The following is a 14769-nucleotide window of genomic DNA, read 5'->3' as shown; positions in this document are numbered from 1 at the left end:
AAATTTAAAAAAATGAAATAAGAAAGTATATATAAAACACAGTCCGTGCAACTCTTAGTGAATTTAAATGAAATGTATTACAATTTACATATTTACAAACTAACGGAACGGAACGGAAACTGAAACTGAAACTGAAACCGAAACGGAAACGGAAGCGAAAGCGGCCAAAGATGAGGTTAGAATTGTAGTTAGAAGTACAGTGAAGCCGATGCACATTATTCAAATCAGGCAGACAGGCAGTTTATATTATGTAAACATTTTTATATACCCTAACTAAAAAAACACAAAAAGAAAACTAAAAAAAAAACTATGAGAAAGTAATGTATGTCTGCATTGTACTGTATTTATGTTTAGTGTCAGCAGCAACTATATTGAAAAAGATAAAGAAAAAGGAAATGAAAATGAAAACAAAAGAAAATAATAATGATGATGATGATGAAGAGGAAAACATAAGTTGAAAAAGCTTAATACATTTTAAGGTTAGGTTTTCTGCGAAAGGACTGAAGTTAAGGCAACGTAGCGTTTAAAACAAAATTGCGAGTGTTATGGACAAGGATGTGGACGACAACAAATTAAATAACAAAACAAAAAAAAAAAAAAAAAAAAACAAAATAAGAAAACTAAAAAGGAACGCACGCGGAGACGAAATTGGTTTAAGGTTAGGCATACTTTCGAGCTAAAAAAAAAACAAAAGAAAACTTAATGAAAAATAGAGAGATTAACAAGTTACCAGCAACAGCTACACTATTTTTATAATTAATTACTTCTTTGTTTTAACCATTTTAATTCAAATACAATTTTTCGACTCGTTTAAGACAAATTTACTGTTTTGTGATCCAAAAAAAAAAAAACTGAAACAAACAAAAAAAATTCATTGACTTTCAAAGAAAACTTAGTTGGAAAATTCGCTGTTGTACGGCAATGGGATAGCAAGGATACAGTAAATTGTACTTACATACACAAGCACACACATACACACACACAGCCACAGAAAAAACATACACACTTTGAATTATATTTACTTGAATTAAATAATAATAATGAGTATATATAACTTTGTACTTGAATAATATTTTATTTATATATATACATATATATATATAAAACTTAAGTCAATAAAATTCTAATAAATTATAATCACTTAAAATATGGAATCGTTTATTTGTCAATAGGAATTTAAAATTGAGCTGAGCCAATTTCCCAACTTAGCCCTTTTAAAATTCCCTACATTACCATGGTACATTTCCCTAATTGGTTCCAATTTGATACCTCTTACCGCAACAAGTTCTTTTATTGTAGTTGGTACTGCTTAGTTGTAATCGATATATTTCTGAACTTCATATCGATAGCTATTTCCAATAATGGGATAACTTCAAGTCGGTAACTTATAATTAGTTACAATTGTACGAAAATTTATTTTTATTAGCAGCATTATAGAAAAAATAAATAACAATGTTAGCAGTTGTATTATAGTTTGTGTTATTATCTATTATTTAAAAAGTGGCTATAAGACGTTGAAGCCGATGAGTAGCTTATACAGTACAGTGAAAAGTATTGTGATTAATTTATTGTGAATGTAATAATGCGATATTTTCTTTACATAATTTTATCTTATATTTAAAAGGTTTTTTCATTAATAGAAACTTAAATAAAAGGTTTTAAGCTGATAAGCTGGCGAAGTATCATCAATTATGTTAAGTTAACAGTAAACGACATAAGTTGAGTTTTACAGTGCCAATTGAGTGCGGTTCCCCATCTGCTTCATGCTTACCCTACAACACTTTGATTTAATATTTGTTGATTGTTAGCGGCGGTCGGACGTGTTTTTTTTTAAGTAAGACCAACTGGCACGTGTACAGCAAACGTGGTTGAGCTGACTTAACTCTAGGTTAAAATATATTCTTAAAGTAATCCTCAATCACAAACCAATAAAATGGTGACCAAGACTACGGATCAGATGAAAGCGCTAGCGCTTAAATTGTATGAAATCAATGCATTCAAATTTGGTGATTTCAAAATGAAGGTCGGCATCAATTCGCCCGTTTATTTCGATCTGCGCGTTATAGTGAGCTATCCCGATGTGATGGTAAGTGGCAGGGGGATGGGGGTACTCGATTTGACAACGGATTTACTCTCATGTTTAATGCAGCAAACTGTTTCCGATCTGCTGGTGTCTCACATCAAAGAGCTGGAGCTGAGCTCCAAGCACGTTTGCGGTGTACCCTACACCGCTTTGCCCCTGGCCACCATCGTCTCGGTGCAGCAGCATACGCCCATGCTGGTGCGTCGCAAGGAGGCGAAAGCGTACGGCACCAAGAAGCTCATCGAGGGCATCTATCAGGCCGGCGACACCTGTCTGATTGTCGAGGATGTCGTAACATCCGGCTCCAGCATTTTGGAAACTGTGCGTGATCTGCAGAGCGAGGGCATCGTGGTCACCGATGCCGTTGTTGTTGTGGATCGGGAACAGGGCGGCGTTGCTAACATAGCCAAGCATGGCGTACGCATGCATTCCCTGTTTACGCTCTCCTTTCTGCTCAACACACTGCACGAGGAGGGGCGCATCGAACGCTCCACGGTGGATGCGGTAGCCAAGTACATTGCGGCAGTGCAGATAAACAGCGATGGGTCGTTTATTGGGGGCGATAAGACCGTGGCTCGTAAGTGGAAGCGAGCTCCAGATATGAGTCCATCACATATACAACTATATATATATATATCTATATCTATATAAACGTGAGAGGCGCTCGTGCTAATTTAGCTTTTGATTACTTTGATATAACAACCAAAATCTGAAAGTCAGCTCTCCCTTTAACCAGCTGCTTCAATTAGGGCAGGTTCATATAAAAATTGTAGATGTATATGCACTAGATATATATGTATATATATCCATATACATATATAGTTATATTTTTGGCTGTTCCCCCATGTCATAAAGTCGCCAATTTTCCTTAATTTGGCTGGCCTTAACATGCTAATCATATCAGATGTGATATACGAACATGTATAAAAGTTATGATAGATTATTGTAACTAATTATATTAACGCTTCAAATTAGGAGTGATTGATAGGCGTTGACAGATCTATGCAATAGCTGAATTGATTTTCATGCGATATGTTACGGAACTCGAAACGCCAGAGGAATAGATGTTGTATAATATATATTCATGATTTAGCACTTGATTAATTTTAAGAAAAACTTTTTTTCAAGTTCAAGTTCGCGGTGATCGAGCCCCAACCATTTGTTTAGCCATGAACTTCTTTGATGGTAGATAAAGTTCTCTTTGAGCGATCAATAGCTATCATCCGTTGCCATAAAATCAATGAGTTTTCAGCTTCTTAAAGATTAAAGATTAAAACACAGACTGCAGGGTAGCTCACAGTCGAGCATCACACTGATAGCTAGATTAGTATTAATTGTTTTAAAAATAATTAAATGTCAGCCGAAGGCATAAATAGATTTGAAATAGTTGCTCGACCCGGACTGATTGATTTGAAATACCTGTAGTATATATATATATACTATATAAGAACTGCTGATAGCTAATCTCTATCTATATCTTTCGATTTCAGCCAATGAGTTTTCGCGCACTAAACTGACCTATGAGAGTCGCGCCAACTTGGCCAAGAGTCCGCTGGCCAAGCGTTTGTTCAATCTTATGGTCGCTAAGCAAACAAATCTGTGCGTGGCCGCCGATCTGACCAAGGCCGATGCCATTCTGGATGTGGCTGACAAGTGCGGGCCCTACATTTGTCTGCTGAAAACCCATGTGGACATTGTCGAAGACTTCAGTGAGAATTTTGTTGTCAATCTTCAAGAGTTGGCCAAGAGACACAACTTTTTGCTCTTGGAGGATCGTAAATTTGCGGACATTGGCAACACGGTGTCTCTGCAGTACGGCCAAGGCCTCTATAAGATAGCCAATTGGGCGGACCTTGTGACAGCGCATACACTGCCCGGACGCAGCATTGTCCAAGGACTGAAGGCGGCGCTCACGGGCGACAATGCGACCAAGGAGCGTGGCGTCTTCCTCTTGGCCGAAATGTCGGCCAGCGGAAATCTGATCGATGACAAGTACAAGGAGACCAGCAACAAAATTGCCACCGAGGGCGGCGATGTGGATTACGTGGCGGGTATTGTCTGCCAATCGGCCAGCTGCTTTGCTTTTCCTGGTCTTATACAGCTGACGCCAGGCGTTAAGATTAACGAGGGCGTCGATAAGCTGGGCCAACAGTACCAAACACCCGAGCATGTGGTGAAGGAGCGAGGCGCTGATATTGGTGTTGTGGGGCGTGGCATACTTGAAGCTGCGAGTGTGGAGAAGGCGGCAGTTACGTATCGCGATCGCCTCTGGGCAGCTTACCTGGAGCGGGTGGCCAAGTAGGACACCTGATTTAATCACAAAACATATCTAACTTACCTCGTTTCGATGTATTTAAAAAGTTTTCCATTTTTACCGGTATTCGGTTATAAGTTAAGCAGTTAAAAGAAAATAGAATTTTATGCATTTAAAAGGCAAATTGTTAGAATTTTCACAACAATCGTTTTAATATTAAGTTAAATGTTTGCTAAAAAAAACAAAAAATACAACAAATGATGAAAAATATTAATTGATGTACTATATTTAGTATGAAGCCAAACACTGCAGCACGTAGCTGTAATCGCCGAATATATCATCCTGTAAATGAAACGGAAAAAATGGGTTTTTCGTTTAAAAACTCTTAAAATTTGCAATTTGAACCTTTGGCTATTTTTATTTTTTGTTTTTGTTTTTTTTTTGTTAATAGCACAAGCACAAAATACTTCTAGAGATGTATTATATACAAATAAAACGTATACAAAATATAAAAATGGGTAAATAAAAGAATATTAATTAAATGTTTTCGCAATTTGCACGTTAGACGTTATTACAGAGGCTGCCTTTCGGAAATATAAATATAAAAAGAAAACATTTTTCAATGAGAATTACAAATGGAATTGATATTTCACAACACTAATAATTTCAGGTTTTTATATTTCTGTCTTCGAAAATGCATATTTTTGGCATTTCTATTGCACAGTTGTATAACTCCCTACAACTCTTATACTTGGGCACACCGCGCAGCTCTTCTACCAAGCGACGATCGTCACAAGCAAATATCCAATTTCAGTGTTCGCATCCTCCTGTGATTGTTTGTGTGTTGGGTAATTGCGTAAACACGTCGAAGAGAAAAGCGTAAAAAGAGCAAGAGCGAGAGCGTTAAACGCGTTATTTTGTATACATTTTAAGTGTTGTTTTTAGTTGCTTGGTGCTTAACAGAAGTAACCGCTGACCCCGTGTTAAGTATTATGTTAAGCGCAAAGAGCGCGCTGTTAGTAACATGGCAAGCAACAGAGCATGGAAAAATGCTCCTTCTGTTAACAGAAAACAAGAAGAAAAAGCGAGCAACGAATATTATCAAATGTTAACAGTACAAAGTGGCGTCTAAATTTATTTCATTTGAATTGATTTTCATTTTATTGTTGTCATTAAGAACATTTTTAACAATATTGTAACTTAAAACTTTTTGCAAAATGAGAGTCGAGACATATAGTATAAAAAAACGAAAACCATAAGCTACATATAGAGCCGGCCGTATATATATATATAGGTATATAAGTATATAAAGTTATATTTAAAATCGAGATAAAACTATGTGCAATGAATGTGCATAGGACTATGTATAATAATTAACATGTGATGCGACTGTAGGCCTCAATAAATGCACTGCGTTGCTTGTAAAAATTTGTGTTCCACTTTGCATTAGTCGATCATACTATAATATAATGTATATGCGTTTCAACTATTATATAGTCAAATTTTGTACAATATGTTTGTGCTTAAGGCATGGAACAGACACGACAGTGACAATATTTTTATATTTTTCATATGATTTTAATTATTATTTTTGTATTGTTGGTTGGCTCATTTGATTTCTGTTATATTTTTTAGAATCCAACAATAGCCAATAGGGCACGCTTATAATCGCCAGATGTATCGCCCTAAAAATATAGAATATGGCAAGTTTTAAAGTTTTATGCAGCACACAAATGAAGTAAGTAGTAAAAAAGCGAAACATGAGTGAGCAACAGATGAGTGGGAACAATTTGGAATAGAATGCTCTGTTAATTTATGGCTATGTAAATAACAGAGTGCTTTTCGCTAAAGCTCTTATTTGAAAAGCTAACTGTTAACTGCTTTTGGGAATGTAACTGTTATGGTAAACAATTTGAACTGGTTTCGCAGGGTGTATATATATATATATACAGTCACGTATTATGTGGCTACTGTCGAGATGATGTATAAGTATAGAGTTTTCAATCTACAGGTGCATGGTGCCTCGTGCCCAACACCACAAATGTTTTTATCATGCTAACACATATAGGTACATAAATAGTTAACGGGGTATTTACCTTGATCCAAGATTCCAGGCTCTTGCCGTACTTGTTTTGGAATGCTTCCTTGACATCTCCCAGATCGATCTCGGAGCGGCTGACAATGATACGTATCAGCGTCTTGTCCTTGGTGCCCAAACCGGCCATTGAGTCATGCAGACGCTCAGAGAAGTAATCAATCTTGGACTTGCAGCACTTGACTGAACAATTGAATATATAATATATCACATGAGTATATGATGAATCATTATCATAGATGCGGAGATGACTCACCGATGGCCAGGAAACCCTTTTGAACAGAGCCGCTGAACTCACGCTTGATGGCCGACTCGATGTCATTTCCGGTGAGATTCTCGTATTCGATTAAGATCTGACGCAGCTGCTGATACGGCCGGGTGATCAGAATCGAGTTAAAGGTGGACTCATCTGTGCCCCACTTGCCCTCGCCGGCATCGTACAACGCCTGGGCATCGGCAATGGCGGCCGCCGCATCAACACCCTGGTTCTCATCCCGATTGCCCTGCACCAACGAGACGCACAGGCGCTTGAAGTGTCCGCTGGTGTCACCCTTCAGATCTGACTCTAGGGACTTGCCGAAGCTCTGCTCGTAGAACTGAGCAATGGTCTTGATGCCATAGTTGGACAGGGTGCACAGTATCTCAATAATGGCCTCCTCATCGGTGCCCACGCCAGAGATGGCATCGTGCAGCTCCTGTGCGTAAAACTGTGGCAGCGGCGTCATCAGTGCCACAATCACATCCTCGAACTTGCCGCCCAACTCAGACTTCAGGTCCGAAATCAAGTCCTTGCCATAGGCAGTCTTAAAGGCCTCGGCGATCTCCAGACGCTGGACGATGCCGCGACGGGCGAGGATCTCAATGATGGTCTTCTCATCGGTGCCGAAGCCCTTCATGGCCTTGCGCAGAATGGCGGCATCCTCGATGGGATCGAAGGGATCCGCGGGGTAAACGGTGGGCGTGCACTGCAAACAGCGAATTTGTGAATGTCTCACATAAATAAAAGTTCTGGCTAATGCAATGAATACGTAATCAATGCACAAATATTCATGAATAATCGTGCATTGAAATGCGGCTACAGCACGTACTCCACGACCAATTGACTCAACAAAGTTTCCTTATATGTGTAATTCGAGGGTTACGCACTTGATGATTGTGCCGACGTATTCAGATTCAGAAACACTAAAAAAATATTCGACTCATTTGCAATTACTTTTGAGTCGAACTACTATATATATATATATATATATATATATATATATATATAAACTAGATTTCTATGATTCAATAGGGAATTAATGTTACTTTGTGGAGATTAGATTTCTTATTTGACTGTTTAATACTTCGTATATAGGACTACGCTTCATGTAGAGCACTTGAAACAAATCGATTAAAATGAAATATAGTATAATTATCAATAATGATCAATAATTGTGCCTAATTGTCAATCAAGTTCTAACAATCTTCAAAGCTGATGTTTTATTTATTGACACTCACCTTGAATGGATAGTACTCAGCGGAGCTCATGATTGCTTCTTTTTAGGTTTGTTTTTGTAGTTGTTGAAGATCTGTAAATGCAAAGCAGACAAGCAAAAACATAATTTATAATTATCTAATGATTAAAGTCGAGGCGGTCCGTGGAACACAATGACTGCCCTTTGGAAATTAGTTTGCAACAAGGTCGAGCTATACATAAAACGGCTATGGGAATATACAAAAACCTGCTGGCCGCATGACATCACCAAATATGAGGGGTAAGCATGCTACATGGTTGTGCCCATTACGCATACGCCGCACAGTATTTGTGGCGCCACAAGAAAAATCGACATGCTTTTGCTTTCCTAGTCAGGTATATTTTTATAGGGGTCAACGCACAGAGTTTGAGTGAAAGTTTTATTATGTAGAAATAGGATTGGGCATGGGTTAGTTGATAACTTTAAAACATGTGGGTGCAGCTAGCATTGCGTATGCGTAATAAAAAATTTTTTTTTTCATAGAAACAGAATCAATTGGGAGTACGGATGAGCTCATTCTGTTTACGCTATAAAAATGCGGGAAACATTCCAGATTCTATTTTATTTTTATCACAACAAACTACGATATTAAATTAAAGACTAGAAAATAGCAGAAGTCCATACGCTCAAATAATTGATATGGCTAATTACAGAAAAAGCTGTCTGCCCAAATGCCAAGCGTAGAAAGTCAACAAAGCCAAAAGAGAGAACTAACTAAATACAAAAAAAACATGACGTGGCGCTGTTCAAAAACGACAACTACGCCTCTGCACAGCTACAAAAAGAAAAGAAAGAAAAAAAGATGTTGTGCTTCCAAATGTTGGCGCTGGAACCGGTTCAAATTTAGTTTTACATGCAGACTGTCACACACACACACACAGGCAGACACACATGTCCTATAGAAACATTTGTTTGTCTGTTTCTCTTTTGGGCTATAAATTAGCATGCTATTGTGGAACACGCAACGAAAAAAAGTTTGGAAGAGCTGGAAAAGTTGTTTGGAATGCTCAATAACAACGTCGATGACATGTTCTAGTCATTTCCACAAATACGTTAGCAGTAGCAGAATTGAATTCTAATAGTGCACCTATAAATAACCGTAGATTCATATGATCTACAGCTCATTAAATTGAAGCTCAGCTCATGAATCATAATGTGCCTGAGCTGATTTTCAAGCGCGTCTAACTGTGACGTCAAACGTGGCTTGTTGGGCGGGTGAAGTGCTCAAACGAGCATAAGACTGGAACTGGATTTGCTGGAAAGTTGTTCGGTAACCGCAATGTTTAGCGAAGCCTTAACTTATTTTTGTAATAAAGTTTTGTTTTTTTTTATGTAGCAGTTAAAAGCTCGTGACCTGGTAGAAAATGTGTGAATAAATGGAGCTTATACAATTTATTTCCACTTGTGTTGTGAATGACTGTACCTTTGAAGTTATTATTATTATTTTTGCTTTTTAATTTGTTCTACTTTGATTTAAACCTTGATGACGCACCTTATAAATGCATGCAATTATATTAATCCAGTTTTTTTTATAGGTTTTACTGTAGTCAATGCAGACTCGCTTAAAGCAATTGAGTTGATTGCCACTAAAGATAGCAGACAAAAGATGGAGGCACAAAGTAGATAAATTCAATTATAATTCGCCAGTGAAACATCTATCAAGTGCATTCATACACACATATACATATATGTTATAAATGAAGGAAACTTTGCTTGGAAAAGTCACACGCGTCTGCGAATGAGCAGATATAAAGATAGCTAGAGAGCAAGAGAGAGAGCGCGTGTTAAGAGAGCGCCAAAGCTCTAAAGTTGTGTGCAGCTTCAGTTGAACATTTGATGATGTCATCTCTTTTTTTATCCAAATCAATGTACCAAATTTACATGCACACAAACATATAGGAATATACTGTAAAAGCATGTTGGCGTATGTATGTCTCATTGTATTATAGAAATGAACACAATTGCTTTATATGTGACATGTATACATAATTTTAAAACTTTTTATCTGCCGCGCCCAAAAATTATTATGATGTTGAAAACAATTTATTTATACACTTTGTTTGCACTTGCAATTACTTTTCACTTGAATTTCTTGTTCACTTCAACCTCAGCAGATATGAGCTTGTGACAGTTGTGTGTGTGAGTGTGTGAACATGCATATATATATATATTTATATATATGTATATATGTATGCAAATGACACAGTGAAAATAAACAAAATAGTAACTAGAGAGGAATTCTAAAAATTTACCAAGTGATATTCTCAAACGTACAAAGTAAGGTCCGTTAAACGTTGCGAACTCTTAGCGATGTGAAATAAATACTGAACTCGCTGCTCAGTCCTCAGCTGGTTTTATATGCGCTACAACAACCGGCGAATCGGATCTGAGAGCATTTGCGAAGAGCCAAACGGTTGCTAGTAGAGTGGAGGCGTTGGCAGGGCCGTAGACACTATGCAGAGAGCGGAACTGTTGCTTACGGTTTTCTTAGATTATCTCTTACGTTAAGATTTTCATATTCATGTAGTCGTTTCCCTTAATATAAGCAAATGAGGCAGGACACATTATATTTTACAATTTTAAATTAAATATGATTACTAGAATAATAATCAATCAGTTAATATGTGCTGTTGAGGAACTACATAGCTGAAGCCCTGGCAGCCCTCTGGCTATAAAAATTTAAGAGCGTAAACAAGAGAAGAGCACTTTGCTGACACGTAATTACGTCATGATATTGTTATAAAAAGTTTCTCTCAATCCCACATATATATAAATATATATATATTTGTTTGCAGATGTATGATTTTGTAAGTTTCGTTAGAAGCTTAAACGCTTTTATTATTTTAGATCTCAATTTGCGACTCATATATGTATGTATTTGAAAACTAAATAGAAACCATGGTAAATATATACATATTTACGTCTAACAGCAGTGCATGATTCATGCGACTGGAAGCTGACAGATGCTAATAAAGATAAGGCACAGATAATACTATGTTTAATAATCTGTTGTATGCTGAAAAGATGAAAAATATTTATAAGATATTGTGTTCTTGGTTGTTCAAATCCTTACCGCGCACTTTGAATAATATCGTTGCCCAACACTTAATTTGCGATGGGTGATGCAGTTCATTTGAGCAAAACCTTATCGATTTCTCAAGTTCGATTAGTCGGCCGGTTCATTAACAATAACTCTTTCGTGTTGTGCATTGCATTTAAATTAATTATTTAAAGCTTTAGACTTTTACAATTTAGGAGTTTGTAAATTAGATAGCTGTTGTGCAATCATTAAATATACTTTACATATGTAAGTAACGTTTAGAAAGGCTGCCATTTACGTTCCACAGAACCAGCCCCTCCCTGCACAATCATTATTTTTCAAAGAAAAAACCTGTCATTGTTTTTTATCTTTGGTGCCAACGTCGAATGCAGATAAGAAGTAGCCAGTATGTGGAAAGCAACTGCCGGCCATCAGATACAGGCAACAAGCGCTGCCGAAGACGATGACTGGGAAACGGATCCTGATTTCGTCAACGATGTCAGTGAACAAGAGCAGCGATGGGGCTCCAAGACAATTGATGGCAGCGGACGCGACGGGGGCGGCGCCATTGAGTGAGTCATTTATATTTAGGTCAATGCACCATCAAAGAATCATTCTGCTAACAATAAAAATTAAACTAAACAGCATGAACAAGCTGCGAGAGGAGACGGAAAAGTCGGATTTGAACAAGAAGAAACAATTGCTGAAGGATCAAAATGCTGGCTATGGATACGGTGGTAAATTTGGCGTTGAGAAAGATCGTATGGACAAGTCAGCAGTAGGTCATGATTATCAGGGCAAAGTAGATAAGCATGCATCGCAGGTGGACTATAGCGAAGGCTTCGGCGGCAAATACGGCGTGCAAACAAATCGCGTGGACAAATCTGCCGTAGGCTGGGATCATATCGAAAAGGTGGAAAAACACGAATCCCAAAAGGGTAAGGTATTTGAGATAAACTTCGGCATATCTTATCATAGGAATGCACCTTTTGCAGATTACTCCAAGGGATTTGGCGGAAAATTTGGCGTGCAGGAGGATCGCAAGGATAAGTCCGCATTGGGCTGGGATCATATCGAAAAGGTGGAGAAGCACGAATCGCAGAAGGGTAAGATAAAGTGAACATTTCTTAAAGCTTACTATAAGTGTTCAATTTTAGACTATTCCAAGGGCTTCGGTGGCAAATTCGGTGTACAGCAGGATCGCAAGGATAAGTCTGCAGTCGGTTGGGATCACATTGAGGCGCCACAAAAGCATGCCAGCCAAGTGGATCATAAAGTCAAGCCTATTATTGAGGGGGCCAAGCCGTCAAACTTGCGCGCAAAATTCGAGAACTTGGCCAAAAACTCTGAGGAGGAGTCACGTAAACGTGCTGAAGAGCAGAAGCGTTTGCGCGAAGCAAAAGATAAACGAGATCGTGAAGAAGCCGCAAAGCAAACGATTGTGGAGAACACGCCACTACCTTCTGCCGAGGAGGCACGCGCGCCACCTGTCAAGGGCAGCCGCACAGCTATACAAACGGGACGTTCAGGTGGTATCGGCAATGCTATCAGCGCATTCAATCAAATGCAGTCGCCGGTATCCGAGACACCACCGGCACGAAAAGAGCCCATTGTCATACCGAAGGAGCCAGCGCCTGTCGAGGCAGCAAAACCTGTCGTAGTTGAACAGCCTGCCGTGGTTGAACAGCCTGCTGCTCCGATAGCTGCTGTTGTTAAGGAGGTTAAGGCTGCAGAACCGAAAATTAGCGTACCGCCACCAGATGTGGTGCCCCAAATTGAGATTGAGACTGTTGCCACACCACCGTCAAGCGAGCCGCAATCGCCAGCTCACGTGGCAGCTGTGGAGAAGACGTCCGAACGCCAATCCCAGCCAGAGCCGCAGCCACAGCCAGAGCCAGAGCCAGAGCTACATCAGGAGCCACTCTATCAAAACCAGGCGGAACTCAAATCTGTATCCCCATTGCCAGCTGCTCAATCTCCAATACCAGCAGCAGCAGGAGCGAATGGTACATCGGAGGAAGCCATCTATGCCAACTCTGATAATTTGGCGGACTATTTGGAAGACACAGGCACTCATGCAATTGCATTATACGATTACCAGGCAGCTGATGATGATGAGATATCCTTTGATCCCGACGATGTGGTCACGCACATTGAAAAAATCGATGATGGCTGGTGGCGTGGCCTGTGCAAGAACCGGTATGGCCTCTTTCCAGCTAACTATGTGCAAGTTATTAATCAAAGCTCCTAATCAAGCAAATGCTTCCGATTAAAATTATTTTAAAGAACAAAATCAAATTATATAATATCTACTTAATACAGCGAAAAAATCATGTTGGGTCGTAATACTGATTTATAATTTACTACAATATAAAATCTAATGTTTCCATTTGCAACTCAGAGAGGTTGATTCATTATTAAATATTGTAATTTTTTCATTTCCGTTATATTTCGGTTTTCTGCAACGCTCTCTCATGACACATGCAATATATATTCCACTATATATATATTTATCATCGTTCATATTCGATTTAAAAAATTGTTTAACATGATTATATACATTCTTTTGTATTTTTGTGCGTATTTTTAAAAAAATATGTATAACCCGTAACTATTTATAGTCCTTTTATACTTAGCAAAAACTGTTTTTAAAAATTGTGCAACTTTTTATATAAATGTAACTGATGTGTTTTGGAATGTGTCTGAAATGTTTAAGTAAATGTGTCAAAAGTGTGCTCACTTGTATAAAGTTTATAAATGTTTTCATTAAGAATGTTAAAGACAGTCGAACAAAATAACGTCTGTTTTATTGATAAAGAAAAGCATAATAAAGTTTATTAGTAACTATAAATAAAACCATACTCTTATATAATCTTTTCAATGGTTACTTACTTAATTGGATATTTATAAATTTGTTTATATATTGATTTATTCAATACATTTATTCATATGATATGCGTGCTAAGTCCACAGTTCTACTAAGGCTATATTCTTATATAGACATAAGTATATATATATATATATATATATATATATTTCTGTTATTTAAATGTCGGCTTTAATCAGTTGTAAAGAGCATGAATCATGTATGGACAAAGAAGCATGTGACTGAATGAATTATATGGGATTCTTTTACATCATATCTAAATATTATATACATCGACGGCATATCTGTGACACAATATTTACAATTATATATGATTTAAGTGGAACTCTTGATTTACTAAATGCTTATTGTTGTTGATATGGATCTGATCGAAAGTTGTCAGTACAAAACAATTGGGAGCTGTTGCCGACTAGATGTTAATGGGGGATTATGATAACATGTGCGTGTAGCAAAAAACGTTCGTGTTATCAATATGAATTGTCTGTCAAAATGATTGCAGACAGTCTAGATATATGTATATACAAGCATTTAAGAATAGACTTGGAAAAGGCAGGCAACATGTATTGTTAAACCCGCTTAGTGTTCCAGCAAAAATTCCCTTACAGTTATGCCGCTGTCAGTAAACATATCCCAGTACTCACACAAATGGCATATGATCTTGTTGACCTTTCTGTAACGTAAATATAATATAAGTATATACATGTATTTAAGTTACAATTCTTTGTCCTTTGTAGATAAACGTTAAGCAAGCATAACGAATCGAAAGGGTATATAAGAAAATCCCCTATCAAAAACATCGGGCTTGCTCTCTCTCACAGACGCTATCAACTCGCCTCTTTAGCAAAATTACGCTCAATATACTATGTATGTTAATGTTATACATATGTATGTATATA

The 14769-nt window shown here is 37.8% G+C and overlaps 3 protein-coding genes across 6 annotated transcripts; 2 read left to right on the top strand and 1 right to left on the bottom strand.

Annotated features, from left to right (window-relative positions):
• Nucleotides 1-1750: 1750 nt before the first annotated feature.
• On the top strand, nt 1751-4397 carry LOC111596433 (uridine 5'-monophosphate synthase). The gene is made up of 3 exons (XM_023310647.2): nt 1751-2086; nt 2150-2660; nt 3574-4397. The coding sequence occupies exons 1-3, from the start codon at nt 1934-1936 to the stop codon at nt 4383-4385; spliced, it is 1476 nt and encodes a 491-aa protein (XP_023166415.2). The 5' UTR covers nt 1751-1933; the 3' UTR covers nt 4386-4397.
• Nucleotides 4398-4606: 209 nt separating this feature from the next.
• On the bottom strand, nt 4607-10316 carry LOC111596434 (annexin B9). 4 transcript variants are annotated; one of them, XM_023310650.2, is made up of 5 exons: nt 10221-10316; nt 7930-8000; nt 6689-7397; nt 6434-6615; nt 4607-4679 (listed from the first exon to the last, which is right to left on the bottom strand). In XM_023310650.2, exons 2-5 carry the CDS (start codon nt 7957-7959, stop codon nt 4626-4628), a joined length of 975 nt encoding a protein of 324 aa, XP_023166418.2. In that variant the 5' UTR covers nt 7960-8000; nt 10221-10316; the 3' UTR covers nt 4607-4625. The 4 variants fall into 4 exon arrangements, with proteins under 4 accessions (XP_023166418.2, XP_023166417.1, XP_023166419.1 ...); XM_023310649.2 differs by lacking the exon at nt 4607-4679 and adding an exon at nt 4771-5164; XM_023310651.2 differs by lacking the exon at nt 4607-4679 and adding an exon at nt 5589-6022 and having other exon boundaries at nt 10199-10295.
• Nucleotides 10317-11104: 788 nt separating this feature from the next.
• On the top strand, nt 11105-13348 carry LOC111596430 (hematopoietic lineage cell-specific protein). The gene is made up of 5 exons (XM_023310644.2): nt 11105-11253; nt 11379-11558; nt 11632-11924; nt 11982-12092; nt 12144-13348. The coding sequence occupies exons 2-5, from the start codon at nt 11395-11397 to the stop codon at nt 13235-13237; spliced, it is 1662 nt and encodes a 553-aa protein (XP_023166412.2). The 5' UTR covers nt 11105-11253; nt 11379-11394; the 3' UTR covers nt 13238-13348.
• Nucleotides 13349-14769: the final 1421 nt, after the last annotated feature.

This window comes from Drosophila hydei, unplaced genomic scaffold, assembly GCF_003285905.1.
Source record: "Drosophila hydei strain 15085-1641.00,03,60 unplaced genomic scaffold, DhydRS2 tig00000063-arrow-pilon, whole genome shotgun sequence".
Classification (NCBI taxonomy): Eukaryota; Metazoa; Arthropoda; class Insecta; order Diptera; family Drosophilidae; genus Drosophila; species Drosophila hydei.
The sequence above is the reverse complement of the archived record's forward strand: the minus strand, read 5'-3'. Positions and strand labels throughout refer to the sequence as shown.

What these genes read in the sequence shown, in the direction of transcription:
- LOC111596433 (XM_023310647.2), top strand. Translation starts at nt 1,934, where the DNA reads ATGGTGACCAAGACTACGGATCAGATGAAAGCGCTAGCGCTTAAATTG. An exon ending in TGAGCTATCCCGATGTGATG is followed by an intron (nt 2,087 to 2,149) that starts GTAAGTGGCAGG and finishes TGTTTAATGCAG; the next exon opens with CAAACTGTTTCCGATCTGCT. An exon ending in GGGCGATAAGACCGTGGCTC is followed by an intron (nt 2,661 to 3,573) that starts GTAAGTGGAAGC and finishes TTTCGATTTCAG; the next exon opens with CCAATGAGTTTTCGCGCACT.
- LOC111596430 (XM_023310644.2), top strand. Translation starts at nt 11,395, where the DNA reads ATGTGGAAAGCAACTGCCGGCCATCAGATACAGGCAACAAGCGCTGCC. An exon ending in GACGGGGGCGGCGCCATTGA is followed by an intron (nt 11,559 to 11,631) that starts GTGAGTCATTTA and finishes TAAACTAAACAG; the next exon opens with CATGAACAAGCTGCGAGAGG. An exon ending in AAAACACGAATCCCAAAAGG is followed by an intron (nt 11,925 to 11,981) that starts GTAAGGTATTTG and finishes CACCTTTTGCAG; the next exon opens with ATTACTCCAAGGGATTTGGC.
- LOC111596434 (XM_023310650.2), bottom strand. Translation starts at nt 7,959, where the DNA reads ATGAGCTCCGCTGAGTACTATCCATTCAAG. An exon ending in CTGAGTACTATCCATTCAAG is followed by an intron (nt 7,398 to 7,929) that starts GTGAGTGTCAAT and finishes CGCTGTTTGCAG; the next exon opens with TGCACGCCCACCGTTTACCC. An exon ending in AAAGGGTTTCCTGGCCATCG is followed by an intron (nt 6,616 to 6,688) that starts GTGAGTCATCTC and finishes TCAATTGTTCAG; the next exon opens with TCAAGTGCTGCAAGTCCAAG.